This window comes from Ornithorhynchus anatinus, chromosome 1 (genome assembly GCF_004115215.2).
Source record: "Ornithorhynchus anatinus isolate Pmale09 chromosome 1, mOrnAna1.pri.v4, whole genome shotgun sequence".
Taxonomy (NCBI): domain Eukaryota; kingdom Metazoa; phylum Chordata; class Mammalia; order Monotremata; family Ornithorhynchidae; genus Ornithorhynchus; species Ornithorhynchus anatinus.
The window spans coordinates 152,331,873-152,350,551 of record NC_041728.1 but is presented as its reverse complement, the minus strand read 5'-3'; the positions used below and the strand labels follow the sequence as shown (position 1 = coordinate 152,350,551).

General features: G+C 40.7%; 1 protein-coding gene across 3 annotated transcripts in view; it reads left to right on the top strand.

The window, feature by feature from the left end:
- VEPH1 (ventricular zone expressed PH domain containing 1) overlaps window positions 1-18,679 on the top strand; it is a 189,048-nt gene that overhangs the window by 134,592 nt on the left and 35,777 nt on the right. For all 3 annotated transcript variants that reach the window (XM_029075215.1, XM_029075193.1, XM_029075201.2), the window contains exons 10-11: window positions 4,231-4,370; window positions 7,229-7,363. In XM_029075215.1, coding sequence (XP_028931048.1) covers window positions 4,231-4,370; window positions 7,229-7,363 — 275 coding nt within the window. The remainder of the gene's footprint in view (window positions 1-4,230; window positions 4,371-7,228; window positions 7,364-18,679) is intronic.

The following is an 18,679-nucleotide window of genomic DNA, read 5'->3' as shown; positions in this document are numbered from 1 at the left end:
GTGTGGGTTGGGTTGCATTAGGGAGTTAATGAATTTAGGTAGGAAGGAGAAAGGTGAGTGAGTACCTTAGAACTGATGAGTAAGGAGTTTCCGTTTGAGGCAGAAGAGGATGGGCAACTACTGGAGTTTTGGGGGCAATGGGGAGACATGGTTTTAATGATCTTTCAGAAAAATAATCTGTTCAGCAGAGTTAAAATAGACTTGAGAGGGGAGAGAAAGGAAGCATAGAGGTAAGCAAGGAGGCCAAAACCGTAGTTAAGCAGGTTAGGATAAGTGCTTGGATCAACATGGAAGCAGTTTGGATGGAGTGGAAAGGGTAGATTCTAGAGAGGTTGTGAAGTTAGATTTGGTGACAGATTGAATGTGTGAGTTGAATGAGAGAGATGAGTCGAGGATAATGCCAAGATTGCAAGCTTATGAGACAGAGAGGGTGGGGGTGCTGTCTACAGTTATAGAGAAGTCAGGGAGAGGTCAGGGAGAAGACAGGGTCGGGGTGGGAAGATGAGAAATTCTGTTTTGGGCATGCGAAGTTTGAAGTGTCGGCGGGATATCCAAGTAACGATGCCCTGAAGACAGGAGGAGATACAAGGGTGATTGAGTTCTCCTAGAAAGTGTATGTACATGGAGAATAGAAAGGGAGCCAGAACTGAGACTTGTTGCATCCCTGCAGTAAGAAGGTCCAAGGTAGAGGAAGAGACTGCAAAAGAGACAGAGCAGTCGTCGGATTTTTTGCTGATTTCAGTTTAAGAGGAGAAACTAGGTTGTGGTTTGGGTTAGGTAGGACAGAGTAAGAAGCAGGGAAGGAATTGAATTCCCTGCTGTGATTGGACATAATGTTGGATGGAGATTATGAAACTAGGGTGACATCAGCAATTCATGCAAGATATGTCTCTGAATTTAACTTATTGTGGTCTTTGGAACCAGAGACTTGGCAGTATTTGTTTTTCTCACTATGTTCTGTCTAGTAATCACAATAAACCCCTAGTTGATAATAGGAGGTTAGATTTTACAAAAGATAAAGCAAATTTTAAAGTTTGGTTTGGTGATAAAGCCCAAAGCCATGGCTTTCAATTATATTCTGAACTGTCAACCCCCAATATTTCCTATGAGGCACTGGGTCCAGAGAAATGAATGAACACTTGAGGTCAGTTTCATAAAATGAAAAATTAGGATCTAAACATAGTTCTGTCAACAATAAGCTGCAAGCATAAAAATTACTTCCAAAACAAAAAAAAAATGCATTGAGAAGATGTGGAGTCTAAAGCTGATAAAGATCAAGTTGATGCAAAACGATGAAAGCACTGAGTAGGACCTACTAATGAAAGAAAGATTGATTATAGTAGCTTGTGGGAATATATATATATATATATATACATATATATCTTTAAATAAAAGATTCCATCTTTTAACATTTTTTCCCTTTAAAGTGATCTATAGCCACTGAGGTTTGTTTTTAGAAAACCAGTGGATTCTGGAAGGGTAAAGTAAATATAATCAATATCAATTTGAAAATGGAAACATGAGCGAGCAATGAAACTCTGGAGGAAAAACAGAAACTGTCTCTTCACAATACAACTCTAGGACGAGGGGGCCAAGTTTGAAACTTTGTTGAAATTCCATATGGTCTTGAGAAATAACTTAATTTTGTTTGCAATCTTTTCCTTAATCCAAGATGAATACTGATTGGATTTGCACTCTTAATTCTGGCGCATTTTAAAAAGTCTATCAGAGATACATTTCCCTTAGAGGAATACCTGTGTCTGTTTCGTGATTGAATGACATTTTGATCTCAATTCAATTTGGTAAAACATCTGTAAAGAAAAAAAAACCTGTTGTAGTTGCCAAACATGAATTCTGACTGTGTCTTTTGCAAAAGGATGCCACATTTTCCTTTAAACTTAAGTTTAGGCTTTTCTTCTTTCATCACTACTAAATCTACAAATTCTTCTCTATTCCTACTTGCCCCACCCCCCCATCCCCCCCACACATATACATCCCCCCACCCCCCGGCTCCCCCAGCAATCCAGATGACCATTCCCCACAATAAAGTGGTCTATATTCTGACATAGAGGTTCAAATTCAACGAGGTTAGCTTGGCAAACTAAAGCATGGATTCCCTAATATCTTTCCAGCACCTCCCCCATTGCACCTCCTCATCTACTCTCTCATCCTTCTCAGTCATCTCTCAAGAAATCTCTTGCTTCAGCTCCCTCACTGACCTCCCAGCCTGTCCCCTATCCAGTTCTTACTTCATTTTGATGCCCAGATCATTTTTCTAAAAAATGTCACCTCACTCCTCAGAAACCTCGAGATTTTGCCCCTCTGTCTCTGCATCAAGCAGAAATTCCTCACCATTGGCTTTAGGACAGGCAAGTCAGCTCTCTCCCCTATTTAATTTTACTCTTCTCCCACAGAAACCCCGCCCACACATTTTGGTCTTCATCTACTCTACCTCATCTCTCTCACCCTTGACCCCTTGCCAACACCATCCCTCTTGCATGGAACTCCCTCCCCCTTTATATCCAGTAGACCACCTTTCTCCCCATCTTCCAAGCCCTTCAAAAGCTATATCTGCTTCAGAAGCCGTCCCTGATTAATCACTGATCTTCCTACCCTAATTTATTTATTTTAATACCTGCCTCCCCAACTCGACTGTAACGTCTTCAAAGGCAGTATCTATTGCACTCTCTCAAAATACTTAGTAGGATGAACTGCACACATTAAGCACTCAGTAAATGCCATTAATTGATTTATTGATTATTGTTGATATAAAACCCTTTCAGTTCGGTGTAAATTCTGTTGTCAGATAATCTCCAGTGACACCTGGTGAAGTTCTAAGGGACTGCTTTTAATCTGGATATTTTAGGAAAAGGTGTTTTTTTTAATCTTGAGTGAACTAAGTAACCACTTGTATTGTCACTTCTCTTTAGACTGTGGGAATTGAATTTCTCTTAAAAAACAAGTAAAATATTACTTCAGTTGATTTCAGTGGAAATTAGAGCTAGGTGAAAAATTAAGCCATTAGTTTGTTTGCATATTTGAGACCTAAAATGAGCCTCCTCCTCCCTCCAATTCAATCCCATGAAAGCCAAGGCCCAATCACCTGGCAAAACAAAGAACTGATAAAAAGGCTGCCTCATATTGGCCTTGAAGACAGAGGACAATTAAAAAAACACAACAAAAAAACAGTCCAGAGCTGGAAGAGGGCTGCTATGCTGCTATGCATCTTTCAAAGACTTGACTGTTTTTTGATCTCTCTACTGCTGGATAGTTTGTTTCTTCCTAATATTACTATTGTCATCTTTTCATTTTTCAACAAGTTCAAAGTTTATGCCTGTTGTCAGTTAGATTGTAAACTCTTTCAGAGTAGCATTTATAAATGGATTTGTACCTTCTTTAACCCGGACGTTTGTATGTCAACTCAGTTTTTAATGGTATTGAAGTGCTTACTGTGTACCAAGCACTGTTCTAGGGGTAGATAGAGGCTAATCAGTTTGGACACAGTCTATGTCCCATGTGGGACTCACAGTCTTAATCTCCATTTTACAGATGAGGTAAGTGGGGTACACAGAAGTGAAATGACTTGCCGAAGGTCACGCAGCAGACAAATAGTGGTGCCCGGGTCCTCTGATTCCCAGGCCGCTCTGCTAGGCAATACTGCTTCTCAGTTGATTCATTTTGATAGTGTTATAAATTTTTTGTGTGTTTGCCTCCTCCATTAGAGTGAAAACTCCACAAGGACAGGGAATGTGTCACTTTGATAATGAGTACTTTCTGAGCACCTACTACTGGGTTGATGCACTATGCTGATGTTACTTCTCCTCCTCCTCCTACTGTGCTAATTTTATTTATTTATATTTATGTCTCTCTTCCCCTCTAGACTGTAAGCTCACTGTGAGCAGGGAATGTGTCTGTTACACTGTTATATTGTACTCTCCTAAGCACTTAGTACAGCCTTCTGCACACAGTAAGTGCTCAATATATCCGATAGACTGACTGACTCTCCTAAATAAGGCCTGATTCTTTGATGGCTTTCATTAGGATTTCTTCATTTCCTAGCTCAATGCTCCTCAAACAGTGGGTACTTAATAAATGCTTTAGTGATTAAATTGGAGTTCCTTAGAGAGCTAGTTTTCTGAAAGCATTTATGTGTTCAGTTAAAAAATATATAATTTCTGCAGTTAGATTTTTAAAATAGCCAAATTTGATATTATGTCTACTTGTTTTTAGATACTATCAGAAGTTGCGTAACAAAATTGTTCTTCAGCTGTTCCCTGAAAGGTGATTACTGCCTATACAGCAAATCCAGTTTTACCCTCATCAGTCATCAGCCTCAGCTGTGGATCCATATCATGTTTCTCTTTCAGCAGGTGTGTGCAATACATATGTTTGGTAACACCTTAAGAAATTAATCTATTGGGAGTGGAAGGGGAGGCTACTCTGTGATGGAAATCTATTTAAATGTATTTATAATTAACATCTCCATTTCAATAACTCTTTGTTCTTTCAGTACTCCCAGAAAATTTATCATGTATTTTATATGTATTGGCTGAAATATTCCCATGCCATGGCTGCTATTTGAATAACAGATTGACAGATTTTTAGTTAAATGTATCGATTGATGTAGTCAAGTGAAATGATCATAAAAAAAATCAAGAAAATTGAAAGATTATGATGTTTAAAAATAGTTAATCAAAGTGTTTCCCAAGCAGAACCACCAATTGGAGCAGGGTATATACAAAGTTAAATAAAATTCAATTCTGATTAAAAGAATGATTGAAAAATGTGCAACCTGATACAAAAGTGAATGTTCTGTTATCAAAACATTTTTACGGGCTCTCCTTATAAGTTTATTGGTGAAATAAAACTTTTGTTCTAAAATGTAAGATTTCATAAAGCCATTATCTATAGGACAAATTCATTTTTTAAAAACTGATATGCAGATTTGCTGGAGTAATAGCATTTTAGCTCCGCAGAAATCAGCAGAAAAACTTAGGATGGGTCAAATTCAGGTCTTAAGAACACAATATCATAGATGTAATCTCTTCAATTTAGAATGTATTGCAGTCATTCCGAGTTTGGATTAAGGAAATTTCTGGAATTTATTTCCCGAGGGCCAGGAGCCCCACTAGAACAGAGGCCCCATTTGAAACCTTCCCCTTCCTGAAGCTTGTTTGAAGGCCACAGATTGGCTGAGGGGCTGGGGCCATGATGCCCAACTGACTGCCTCAGGCCAGCGGCAAGTCATGGCCCTGTTCCGGTGGGGGTCCAGCCAGCAAACATGCTCCTCCCTCACAGTTGTCCCTACGTGGCCGCCATAGATGCTATTTGCTCCATTCCAGATACGGAGCCAAGATGGGAGCAATACCCACTTAGCTTTCTGGAAAATGGAAATGTTTATGAAATAAAACCTATTGTCTCCCCCGATTAGACTGTGAGCCCGTCATTGGGCAGGGATTGTCTCTATCTGTTGCCAAATTGTACATTCCAAGCGCTTAGTACAGTGATCTGCACATAGTAAGTGCTCAATAAATACTATTGAATGAATGAATGAATAAAATATGATCCAACCAAACTAGTAAATTATCTGGATAACTCAAACTTGGCCTCAATTATGTGGATATTTCAGAACAAGAAATATTTAACATTAATGGGAAAGGTCAGATGTATTTTAATGACTTGAAATTACTGAAAAAAACTCATTTTAATTGGCATTTTGATAGTATCATTAAAAACACCCATTTGATGTATTAGAACAAAAAATAAATAAATTGTAAGTGAATGTAATGAACTATCTTGATTTCTTTCCCTGAAATAACTAATGACTTCTTCCCTCCCCCAACTTAATACTTCTGTTTATCAATTTGATTGTATGTGTGAGTGGGTTTCTGCTCACCATTTCACTTAGTTTGCAAATTTTCTAACAACAAGCAAAGCAAACTCAATTTTTAATTCCTTTCTACAGTGTTTCTTTGACCCTGGGGGCATTTGGCCTGTCTCCCTTTGAACTCATATGTCAATAAACATTTTCTTCACATACATTTGTTCCAATAAGTGCACAGGGCTCTTGAGTATCTGGCAAATATACAAGAAGAAAGCCAAGTAAAGATGACTGAATATGTGATTTGATTTTGTAACCTTGTAAGATGCAAGGTTACATGCAAACATATCTCCATGCCATTCTGTAAATAAAAGTGGTTTGGATTTCTGTATTTGCTGTTTTTAAAGTGCCAAACAGTGTGCTTCATTTAGGAATGAAAATTTTAACTTTTTCAATGTTTGTTTTCCTGAACTCTCAGAGGTGCCTACATACCAATTTTAAGAATTAAAAATGAAAAGTGGATTTTTACATGCATATGAAATGAGCTCGTAGATGCACAAGTTGCTCAATTCTTTTGCAGAATTTTAGGGAGGTTGGATATTTTTGTCTTTTTTTTTTTTTGACCTGAAGCCTAACTCCCCCCTTCCTGAAGAAAACTGGGCTCAATATGGATTTTGTCTCCTCTATTGTATCCCCAGAGAAAAACATATCTTGGACCACAAGCTCACCAGTGACTTGCAAACATTTTCCTTAAAGGTTGTTTCACTGTACTCTCCCAAATGCTTAGTATACTCCTCTGTGCACAGTAAGCACTCAGTAAATACTGTTGACTGATCCTCAAAATGGAGAAGAGTAAAGACAACTGGAAGGCTGAAATTTTGGACCCTGACCATTAACCTAAATTGTATTACAATCTTTCAGCATGGAAAGCAGTGTGACTTGGGAGTCAGAGTGCCTGAGTTTTAATCCTGGCTCTCTGACTTGTCTTTGTGTGTAACCTCTCTGTGCCTCAGTTTCCTCATCTGTAAAATGATAATTTAATGCCTATTCGCCCTACCACTTGGACTTTGAGCACCACGTGGGACAGCAACTGTGTCCAATCTGATTATCTTGAATCTATCCCAGTACTTAGAACAGTGCTTGGCACAGTGCTTAACAAAATTCACTCAATCGTATTTATTGAGTGCTTACTATGTGCAGAGCACTGTACTAAGCTCTTGGAAAGTACAATTTGTCAACAGAAAGAGACAATCCCTACCCAACAACAGGCTCATAGTCTAGGAGATCCATCATCATTATTATTGTCATCACTATTATTTCAATTTTTTTTTTTTTATTTCCCAAAAACAAGTAAGCAGCTGCTACCTTGGTCTGTGATCTAATGGATTTCTTTCATATTTTCTCTAGAGCTTATTTCCAGAGCCGTTGTCCATACAAACCAATTCTGTACAAGTTCTTAGAGCACTGTGGGAGAAAACCCAGATAAAGGGAACTCACAGTTTTGAAACTACAATGATCCAGTCTACATTCCCACACAAGAAGGTAAACCTGCTTTTTTCCTTAAGTTTTCAGTTATAAAGGTAAGTTTTTTGTAACTTTTATAAAATCCTGCTATCTCAATGTTCTACCTGTGATTCCTCCATTTGCACCTGAACTATCAGTACTAATAGTAATGAGAGACACTTAAGATCTGCATTGGGATAAACATTGATACCATGACCTTCAGAAAGAAGATTTTCAACCCACTCTGGAAAATGGAGTAGGTCAGCTCTTTCCTCTGTGGGGAAAGGTTGTTCCCTCCCCGGCAGAACTAAGATGGCCATGGGTCCAGTGATGATGAAGTTTCCCATTAAAATGATGAATGAGCTTCCGTCCAGTTATAAAGGTATACATAGTCTGAGAACCCTCGTGAAGGAATTGATGGAAGGGCTAGTGATTTTCACAGTGCCACTCTCATCCTAGGCTTCAAGGCTCTCCATCACCTCGCCCCCTCCTACCTCTCCTCCCTTCTCTCCTTCTACTGCCCACCCCCCATGCTCTGCTCCTCTGACACCCACCTCCTCACCGTCCCCCGTTCTCGCTTATCCCACCGCCGACCCCTGGCCCACGTCCTCCCGCCATCCTGGAACGCCCTCCCTCTTCACCTCCGTCAAACTAATTCTCTTTCCCTTTTCAAAACCCTACTGAGAGCTCATCTCCTCCAAGAGGCCTTCCCAGACTGAGCTCCCCCTTTTCCCTCTGCTCCCTCTGCTCCCTCTCTACCCCCCCTTCACCTCCCCTCAGCTAAGCCCCTTTCCCTCTGCTCCTCCCCCTCTCCCTTCCCCTCCCCTCAGCACTGTACTCGTCTGTTCAACTGTATATATTTTCATTACCCTATTTATTTTGTTATTGAGATGTACATCACCTTGATTCTATTTATTTGCTATTGTTTTAATGAGATGTTTATCCCCTTGATTCTATTTATTGCTATTGTTTTTGTCTGTCTCCCCCAATTAGACTGTAAGCATGTCAAAGGGCACAGGGACTGTCTCTATCTGTTACCGATTTGTACATCCCAAGCAGTTAGTACAGTGCTCTGCACATAGTAAGTGCTCAATAAATACTATTGAATGAATGAATGAATCCTCTCATCCTGGTCAGTTGTGTTTCTGTTTTGGGGGTGGGTACAACAAGTGAGTGAGCAGGTAGGAGGGAGGGCAGAATGCTATAATTTGACAATAGTTTTGCACTAATCTGGCCATCGAGGGCCAAAGTGGTTGCTGCATATTGCCACAGTGTCATAGGCCAGCTTGGCTTGGATTACTTTTTAGAACAGGTAGGGATTTTAGGACGTAATCTAGAAAAGTCTTCTGTCTTCAAGGAGGACTCTCCCAAACTATGGCAAAGAGGTGAGCCTCATTCCATGTTTCTACATATTTCCAAAGAACAAGATGTGCAACTTCCATCAGAAGCCTATTGCAGTGTTTATTGCCTGCACCGTTAGGTAATTCTTCCTTAAACCTAATCTAAATTCTACAGTTAAATGTATGGGTATTGGGTTTTAAGCCTCTCAGTTTGGCAGCTAGCCACTCTCTCCTAGTTATTATCTTCATAATGTTATACTGGACCTAATGATCTTTACTAAATCCACCCTTTACTTGCCTTTCTGTATATTGTTATCTTCTGTGTAAATGGGATTCATTCATTCATTCAATCAATCGTATTTATTGTCTATGAGAAGCTCATAGCACATAAAGAAGCAGCGTGGTCTAGTGGATAGAGCACAGACCTGGAAGTCAGAAAGATATGGGTTCTAATCCTGGCTCTGCCACTTATCGGCTGTGTGATCTTGGGTAAATCACTTTACTTCTCTGTGCCTCTGTTACCTCATCTGTACAGTGGGGATCAAGACTGTGATCCCCATGTGGGACAGGGACTGTGTCCCTCCCAATTTGCTTGTATCCAACCCAGCGCTTAGTACAGTGAAGCAGCATGAGAAGCAGCAAGGAGTAGTAGCTAGAGCATAGGCCTTGGTGTCAGAAGATCATGGGTTCTAATTCTGTTTCTGCCACTGTCTGCTGTGTGACTTTGGGCAAGTCATTTCATTTCTCTGTGCCTCAGTTCCCTCAGCTGTAAAATGGGGATTGAGACTGTGAGCCCTAAGTTTCCTTGGGGGACAGAGACTCTATCCAACCTGATTTTCTTGTATCCACACCAGTGCTTAGTATAGTGTCTTGCATATAATAAATGCTTAACAAATACCATCATCATTATTATTATTACAGTGCCTGGTACATAGTAAACACTTAACAAATACCACGATTATTATTATTGTAGAGGTACATCAAACATGTATTGCATTCGCCTTATTTTGGGGTTTGCTTCATTTAGAAACTAAGAAGACAAAGTCAAACTATGAAATCATCCCCTTGATTCTTGCACGTTTTAAATTGCAGTTATCATTTCCATATTGTGTCTTTTTTCTTCAGAATTGTGAAATGTCCTTTGGCTTCAAAGAACTCCATAATCAAAAGCTTGATTTTTTTTTGGCAATAGCTGACAGGCACCTAGGAATTTTTGAGTGGCTAGATGAGTTTTTGAATTGCTAAATACTTCATTCATTTTTTCTCAAATATTTTTACAATGACTATACCTCAACAAGAATAACTATACACTGTGTTTTGTAATCTTAAAAATGGGAAACATATGTGTAACACTGTTCACACAGTAGACAACTATTATTCTGGATTTTTCTCCAACTTTTTCCAAAGAAGGATATGATTTTTGGACAGGGCAAAGAATGAAAATTGTTGATTTTGTTTTATTCGTTCTGAGCTATAGAAATCAAAATATTTGCCTAACTGGGTAAACTTACTTGTAAGGGAATACTTCCAATTCCAAATGACCACAATTCAAAAACTCAATCAGTCAATTAATCAATCATATTTACTGAGTGCTGACTGTGAGGAGAATACTGTATTAAGCACTTGGGAGCAGAATTGGTATACACAGTCTCTGCTCATAAGCTTACAGTTTAGAGGGGAAGACAGGCATTGATATAAATAAAGTGTGGCTCAGTGGAAAGAGCACGGGCTTGGGAGTCAGAGGTCATGAGTTTGAATCCCGGCTCTGCCACTTAGCTGTGTGACTGTGAGCAAGTCACTTAACTTCTCTGTGCCTCAGTTACCTCATCTGTAAAATGGGGATTACCTGTGAGCCTCACGTGGGACAACCTGATTACCCTGTATCTATCCCAGCGCTTAAAACAGTGCTCGGCACATAGTAAGCGCTTTACAAATACCAACATTATTATTATTATTATAAATAAATTCCAGATATTCCAGGCTGAGGGTGGGGTGAATCTGAGTGCAAGGATGATGCAGAAGGCAGGGGGAGAAGAGGAAATGAGGGGCTGAATCTGGGACCGGGTTCTGGAGGAGATATAGTTTTAAGAAGGTTTTAAAGGTGGGAAGGGTGATCATCGATCGGCTATGAAGAGAGGGCACTCCGGGCCAGAGGCAGGACTTGGCGAGAAGTCGGCGGTGAGATATACAAGACTGAGGTGCAGTCAATAGGTTGGCATTAGAAGAGTGAAGTGTGCAGCTGTGTTGAAAAAAAAAAGTAGGAAAACAGCAATGCAAGGTAGGAGGAACAAGTATTCATTCAATTCATTCACTAGTATTTATTGAGCGCTTACTATGTGCAGAGCACTGTACTAAGCGCTTGGAATGAACAAGTCAGCAACAGATAGAGACAGTCCCTGCCGTTTGACGGGCTTACATTGAGTGCTTTAATAATAATAATATTAATGTTGCCATTTGTTAAGCACTTACTATGTGCAGAGCACTATTCTAAGCGCTGGGGTAGATACAGGGTAATCGGGTTGTCCCACGTGAAGCTCACAGTTATTCCCCATTTTACAGATGAGGTAAATGAGGCACCGAGAAGTGAAGTGACTTGCCCACAGTCACACAGCAGACAAGTGACAGAGTCAGGATTCGAACCCATGACCTCTGACTCCCAAGCCCAGGCTCTTTCCACTGATGCTTCTAATCATCCACATTTCTAATCAGCCACACTGATTCTTTAAAGTATCCTCTAGAGTATAAGCTCATTATGGGCAGGGAACCTGTCTGCTAATTATGTTATGCTGTTCTTTCCCAAGTGCATAATACATCTGCACATAGTAAACACTCAATAAATATGATTGATCGACTAATTGGTATGGTAAGGAGATTTTGTTTGATGCAGAGGTGGATGGGCAGGCACTGGAGGCTCTTAAGAAGTGGGGAAAATGGAGAAATTTATAGAAAAATGATCCAGGCAGCAGAGTGAAGTATGGACTGGAGTAGGGTGAGCCAGGAGGCAGGGAGGTCGGCAAGGAGGCTGAAGCAGTAATCAAGGTGGAACAGGATAAGTGTTTGGATTAATGTGATAACAGTTTGGACGGGGAGGAAAGGCCAGATTTTAGCGACGTTGTAAAGACTGAACTGACAGGATTTGGTAACAGTGATTATGTGGGTTGAATGAGATAATGAGTGGAGGATAATGCCAAGCTTATGGGCTTCTGAGTCAGGGAGGATGGTGGTGCTTTCTATAGTGGAAAAAGCCTCTACGCCTGTACTAAGTGCTGGGGAGAGTGGAATATAATAGAACTAGTAGAAACATTCCCTCCTAGGATTCTTCAAGTTTTAAGATTTGACAGTAAGTGCATCTTGAAATTTTTCTCCTCTCTTTTCACACCAGAGAATCCTGGGTCTCTGGTCCTGGCCAGAGGCTGCCTGGTGCTTTGTTGGAGACAAATTTTTTTTTATGATATTTGTTATATGCTTATTATGTGCCATAATCTGTAACCTTGCTAATGGTTCTTCCCTTATCAGTGCTATGGTTTCTGTCCATCTAGCTGCTGGTCTGCCTCTTCCACATTTTCCCGGGATTTTTCCTAGCATAAGTGTCTTCTTCAGAGAATTAGTCGTCCTGATGATAGGACGTTCTGGAGAAATATATATCCATAATGTCATCATGAATCGGAAATGACTCGACAACATTTGACAATAATAACAGTACTCTTTGTCAGACACTATACTAAACACTGAGGTAGATGTAAACTAATCAGGCTGGACACAGTCCATGTCCCACATGGAGCTCACAGTTTTAATCCACATTTTACAGATGAGGTAACTGAGGCACAGAGAAGTTAAGTGACTTACCCAAGGTCACACAGCAGAAAAGTGGCTGAGTCAGGATTAGAATCCAGTCCTCTGACTCCCAGGTCCATGCTCTCTCCATTAGGGCACACTGCTTCTTGTTCCAGTGTCTTTTAGATCCTGTGTGTAAGGACTACTCTGCTATGAACCTCTTAGCCAACCGATGTAGAGGAAGTGGCTGAAGAAAGGATTGCCTGAAGATTTCAAATTTAAAGATGAATTTATTGTATTTGCAATCAAAAAGCATTTCTATTGTCAAAGCTTCAGAAAATTCCATCTGTCACAGAGAGAGTTGTTGAAAAAATATCCAATATACCAGAAAAAAATTAATATATTCCTTGAACTAAGTTAGTCATCTGGCTAATATTTAATGCCGTGTTGATTTTCAAATAATTAAGTGCTTGGCAGCCCAATGTAATTGAATGGGGTGTCAAAATATAAACCAAAAACGTAGACAATACCTAGCAAGAAGACAAAACATTTTAGGGAGCTTCTGGAATAGCTCACATTCTTTTGAATTGAGGGGTCAATTCCATAAGAAGTTAAAGAACATCATGCCAGATATGACTTTTCTGAGAATAGATGGAAAAATTTTTATAGTGTTTTATTAAGCACTGACTATATTCTCAGTGCTGAGATACATACAAAATAATGAGGTCGGACTCAGAAAAAGGTTGTTAGGAAACCAGTTGAGTTTGAGGCTTATTTTTTTCGAAAGTCCGCTTTATCTGCTATTAGGAAGAGCAGTAAGCAGCAGTATGGCCTGGTGTAAAGAAGACATACCTGGGAGTCAAAGGGCTTGGGTTCTAATCCTGAAACTGCCACTTTGTAATTGTGGTATTTGACTGCAGTGAAACCTTGGGCCAGTCGCTTAACTTATTTGTGCCTCAGTTTTCACATGTGTAAAATGGGTCTGGTCTAGTCTAATGCTTTCGAGTCGTCTCTGACCCATAGAAATGCCATGGACCCATCTCTCCAGAACACCCCGCCTCCATCTGCAATCATTCTGGTAGTGTATCCATAGAGTTTTCTGGGTAAAAATACCGAATAGGTTTATCCTTGCTTCCTTCCGCGCAGTAAACTTGAGTCTCCTCCCTCGACTCTCTCCCGAGCCGCTGCTGCCCAGCACAGGTGAGTTTTGATTTATAGCAGATTGACTCCCACCTGCTAATCACTACACAAGCTAGGAATGGAATGGACAGGCCTCTGCTTGACTCTTCCTCCCGTAGTTGAGATTGGTAGAGTACTGGATACTCTCCAAGTGTGACCCCGAGAGGGGGTAAAATGGGTATTCGATAACTTTTCTCCCTCATATTTAGACTGTGAGCCCCAAGTGAAACATGGACTGCATCCATGTTCCACATGGGGCTCACAGTCTTAGTCCCCATTTTCCAGATGAGGGAACTGAGGGCCGGAAAAGTGAAGTGACTTGCCCAAGATCATCCAGAAGACAAGTGGTGGAACCAGCATTAGAGCCCAGGTCCTTCTGACTCCCAGACCTGAGGTCTATCCACTAGGCCATGCTGCTTCTGTGTATTTATTGAGTCCTTACTGTGTAGAGCACTGTGTTAGACACATAGGAGAGTTCAGTAGAATAAGTAGACATGAACCCTGCCTTCAAAGAGTTTTCAGTTTAGCTGGGAGACAGACATTAAAATAAATTATAGAAAGGGAAAATGTCAGAGTATAAGGATATGTGCCTAAGTGGTGTGGGGCTGCAGTGGGATGAATGTCAAATACACCTCTTATGAGGTAGAGCACCACAGGTGATGCAGCATGGAGACAAAATAGATTGGGGATATGTGAGATTAGGCTCTCTCTAGGAGTTAAAATTTTAGTAGGGCATTGAAAATGGGGAGAGTGGTGGCCTGACAGCTAGGTCTAAGATGATGGTGTGTGATTTGCATTAATAATATTAATAATAATAATAATGTTGGTATTTGTTAAGTACTTACTGTGTCCCAAGCACTGTTCTAAGCGCTGGGGTAGATACAGGGTAATCAGGTTGTCCCATGTGACGCTCACAATCTTAATCCCCATTTTATAGATGAGGTAACTGAGGCACAGAGAAGTTAAGTGACTTGCCCACAGTCGCACAGCTGACAAGTGGCAGAGCCGGGATTCGAACCCGTCACCTCTGACTCCCATGCCCATGCTCCTTTCACTGAGCCACGCTGCATTAGAGTCTGGTTGGCTGGCCATCTTGTCAGTTTTACCAATCTGCAGATGAAGGGGTTGAACTACGATCCAACATGGAGCCACATCCCCCTCCCCGGCGTATGATGCAATTAGACACCAGTCTAGTGCCCACCCTCTCCACGATTGGCCCCCATCTCCAGTAGCTGCTGATTCATTCATTCATTCATTCAATAGTATTTATTGAGCGCTTACTATGTGCAGAGCACTGTACTAAGCACTTGGAATATACAAATCGGTAACAGAGACAGTCCCTGCCCTTTGACGGGCTTACAGTCTAATCGGTGGAGACAGACAGACAAGAAGAATAGCAATAAATAGGATCATTAAAACAATAACAAATAAATAGAATCAAGGTGATCTATCAAGGTACATCTCATTAACAAAATAAATAGGGTAATGAAAATATATACAGTTGATGATGCTCCCAAAGCCACCACCAAGCCGTGTAGGTGAAAGGAGAGCTGGACCTCGGGAAGCCCAAGCGGCTCTGTACTAGCTCCTCGGAAGGGTCTGTGCTGTCTGGGCAGCACCTCAGGAGGGTGAAGTGACTTTTGTAATAATAATAATAATAACTGTGGTATTTGTTAAGTGCTTACTATGTGCCAAGCACTGTTCTAAGTGCTGGGGTAGACACAAGGTAATTGAATTGGACACAACCCCTCTCCCACATGGGATTCACAGTCTTAATCCCCATTTTCTCGATTCTATTTATTGCCATTGTTCTTGTCTGTCTTCCCCGATTAGACTGTAAGCCCATCGAAGGACAGGGACTGTCTCTATCTGTTACCGATTTGTCCATTCCAAGCGCTTAGTACAGTGCTCTGCACATAGTAAGCACTCAATAAATACTATTGAATGAATGAATGAATGAATTTTCCAGACCGAGCTACAGGGAAGTGAAGCGACTTGCCCAAGGTCACAAAGCAGACGTATGGCAGAGTCAGGATTAGAACCCAGCGCCGTCTGACTCCCAGGCCCATGTTCTATCCACTAGGCATGCATGCACCCTCAGTCAGGCTGGGTTCCTTCCTCCAGAGCTTCATGGAAGTCCTGCCTCCCTCTTCCCGGGCACCACCCCCTGCTCAGAACGTTGGATGACTTCATAATTTAAATACCAGATGGCGCAGTGAGCAATCATTATAGAATTCTCATTCATCATATCATCTTGAAGAATTTTGCCCAAATAACATTTTATAGAGCAAAACGCACCAATCCAGCATGGAACCTGTCAGAAATGAAGGCTACAAGCTGGGAGGGAATTTCCTGCAGGCGTCAGGGTGTGAGAAAGGGGTCTGTTGGTCCAATCAAGAGCAGTGATTTCAGCTAAGGCGGCCTTATAAGGTGGGTGGTTATTTGGTCTTAAATGCCTAGTTCTTCAACCTTCTCTCGGACTGCCTGACAGGAGAGGAGAAAGAGCCAGCAAAGGAGACTCAAAAAAGGAGGAGTCAGAGTGGTAGGAAAGGAACGAGTAGAATATTAAATTGGTGAAATCAAGGCTGGAGAGAGCTTCTAGGAATGATGTTCACCAGTGGTAACAGAATAAAAGAGGAATAGGGCATGACCTTGGGCAAGTCACTTAACTTCTCTGTGTCTCCGTTGCCTCATCTGTAAAATGGAGATTAAGAGTGTGAGTCCCATGTGGCACAGGGACTGTGTCCAACCTGATTAACTTGTATCTACCCCAGGGCTTAGAACAGTGCTTGACACCTAGTAAACGCTTCACAAGTACCCTTATCATCATCATTATCATCAGAGTAGAATCAGGACTAGTGGAAAGAGGACAGGACTGGGAGCCAGAGGAGTTGGGTTCTAATCCCAACTCCGTCCATTTTGTTGTGTGAATTTGGGCAAGTCATTTAACTGCTCTGTGCCTCAGTTTCCTCATCTGTAAAATGGGGATTAAATACCTGTTCTCCCTCCTACTTAGAGTGTGAGTCCCATATGGGACAGAGAGTGGCTCTAACCTGATTAACTCAGATCTCCCCCATCACTTAGAACAGTGCTTGACATTGTAAGTGCTTAACAAATGCCATTATGTTTCCTTATGCCTATATATGTGTAAGCATGGTAGTCCCTGATGAAAATTGTCTCAGGGTGGGAAGGAGCGAGGAGGTTAAAACCAGGTGGTAAGGGGAATTGCCTTTCAACCCACAGATATGGCTACACAAACTTTTAGAAACAGATAAAAAGACCACACTTACATCAGTCAAGGAAAGGCTTATGACCACTTGATGAAAGACTTACAACTGCACTCTCCATTTTCTGGAATTGCCTGCTAACAATAGAGTTTAGAAAGTGGTGCGAATTTTGTCACTTCAGTTACCTCTTAAGTCCACTCTGGCTCAGGCGTAAATGCTTTCCATGAATCAAGATAGCTGCTGGAGAGAATTAGGGGATCAGTACATCTTTTCTTCCTGGTGATTTGGCACATTCCTTCCTAAGGTGCCACAGTGGAAATGTTTATTGAAATGTCTTGTAGAAATAGCTTGAAAGTCTTGTATTTTGTCTGTAGCTTTCTTTTTTTTTCTCTATGTCATACCGACGATGAATTTGTGGGTTTTAATATGTTGAAACTTGACTTTATGAAGAAATTAAACATTAGACAAGCATTTCCTCACATTATGCATTTATAGAGTTTGGTTTATAGCCCTCTCCTATGCTTAGTGATTCCATATGGTTCAAGGTTGGCATTTTTATAGACTGTTTCGCTTCAGCTCCCTTGATTTTCTTGCCAGCTTTTTTGTTTGGTTCTGTGTTCTTCTCCTAGATGAGTGTGGATTACCTTTTTGAACTAAATAAAATGTTTTAAGACATTCATCTGGTCTTCCATCAAAGAATCACTTAGAGATTGTTGCTAAAATACTCCAAATTTTCAAGACAGAATCTGACACATGGTCAAACCGAGCGTTTCTGTGAAGAGAAGCAACCAGGTTTTCTTCTCTGAAATGCTAAGACCCAAAATAAGTATTAAAGGACCAAAAACCGGGTTTCGATATGTCTGTTGCCATATGTAGAATGGAAATGAGTACATGTTGGCTTCCCATGTGGTCAAACATTCCAAGTTTCTTATTTAGTTTGGAACCAAAATAAGAAAAGTTTAACATGGTTCTGTAATCTGCTGTCATGTTCAGTCAGAACTCAACTTTTACTTCATTTTGCTCTCTTGGTCTCACTGGCTGCTTCTTTTTCCAGGTAATTCTCCTTCCATCCCTTCACTGCCAGTAATTTTCAGATTCTGAAACTGAATCTAACAGCCCCAGTTTCCTAGTAATCTTTTTTTTTTCCTTTCCAACATCAGGAAAATCCACATCACTTCATAACTCTGATTTCCTAACTAATTGGAACAGGCAATATTTACTGTGTGTCCTTTTTTCAAAATTAAATACGCTTGCGTATTTAGGAATAGAGACAGGCAGACACATATATGTATGCTTGTTTTGGCGTACAGGTCAACTCTCCACATAGCCTCGAACTCATGACTTTGGTCTCACAAAGGAGCTGGCTTCTTTACCCTGTAATACACATCAGATGCTACCTAAATGCTGCTTTTAAACAGGTTCTGGCTACGTCTAAACATCTCTATTTGTTAAAACACCAGCATTTATTTTGAAAATATCTAGGAGGATAGGAGGAAAAAAAAGAAATAGAATGAATGTGTTCTGGAGAGAAGCAGCATGGCTTAGTGGAAAGAGCATGGGCTTGGGAGTCAGAGGCCATGAGTTTTAATCCCGGCTCCGTTACTTGACTGCTGTGTGAACTTGGACAAGCTACTTAATTTCTCTGTGCCTCAGACTGTGAGCCCCAAATGGGACAACAACCTGATCACCTTGTACCTACCCCAGAGCTTAGAACAGTGCTTGGCACGTAGTAAGTACTTAACAAATACCATAATTATTATTATTAATTATAGAGATAGGAAAATGCAAACATAAGTAAAAACTGCAAAGGTTATCATAAAATTTCTATGGCATGG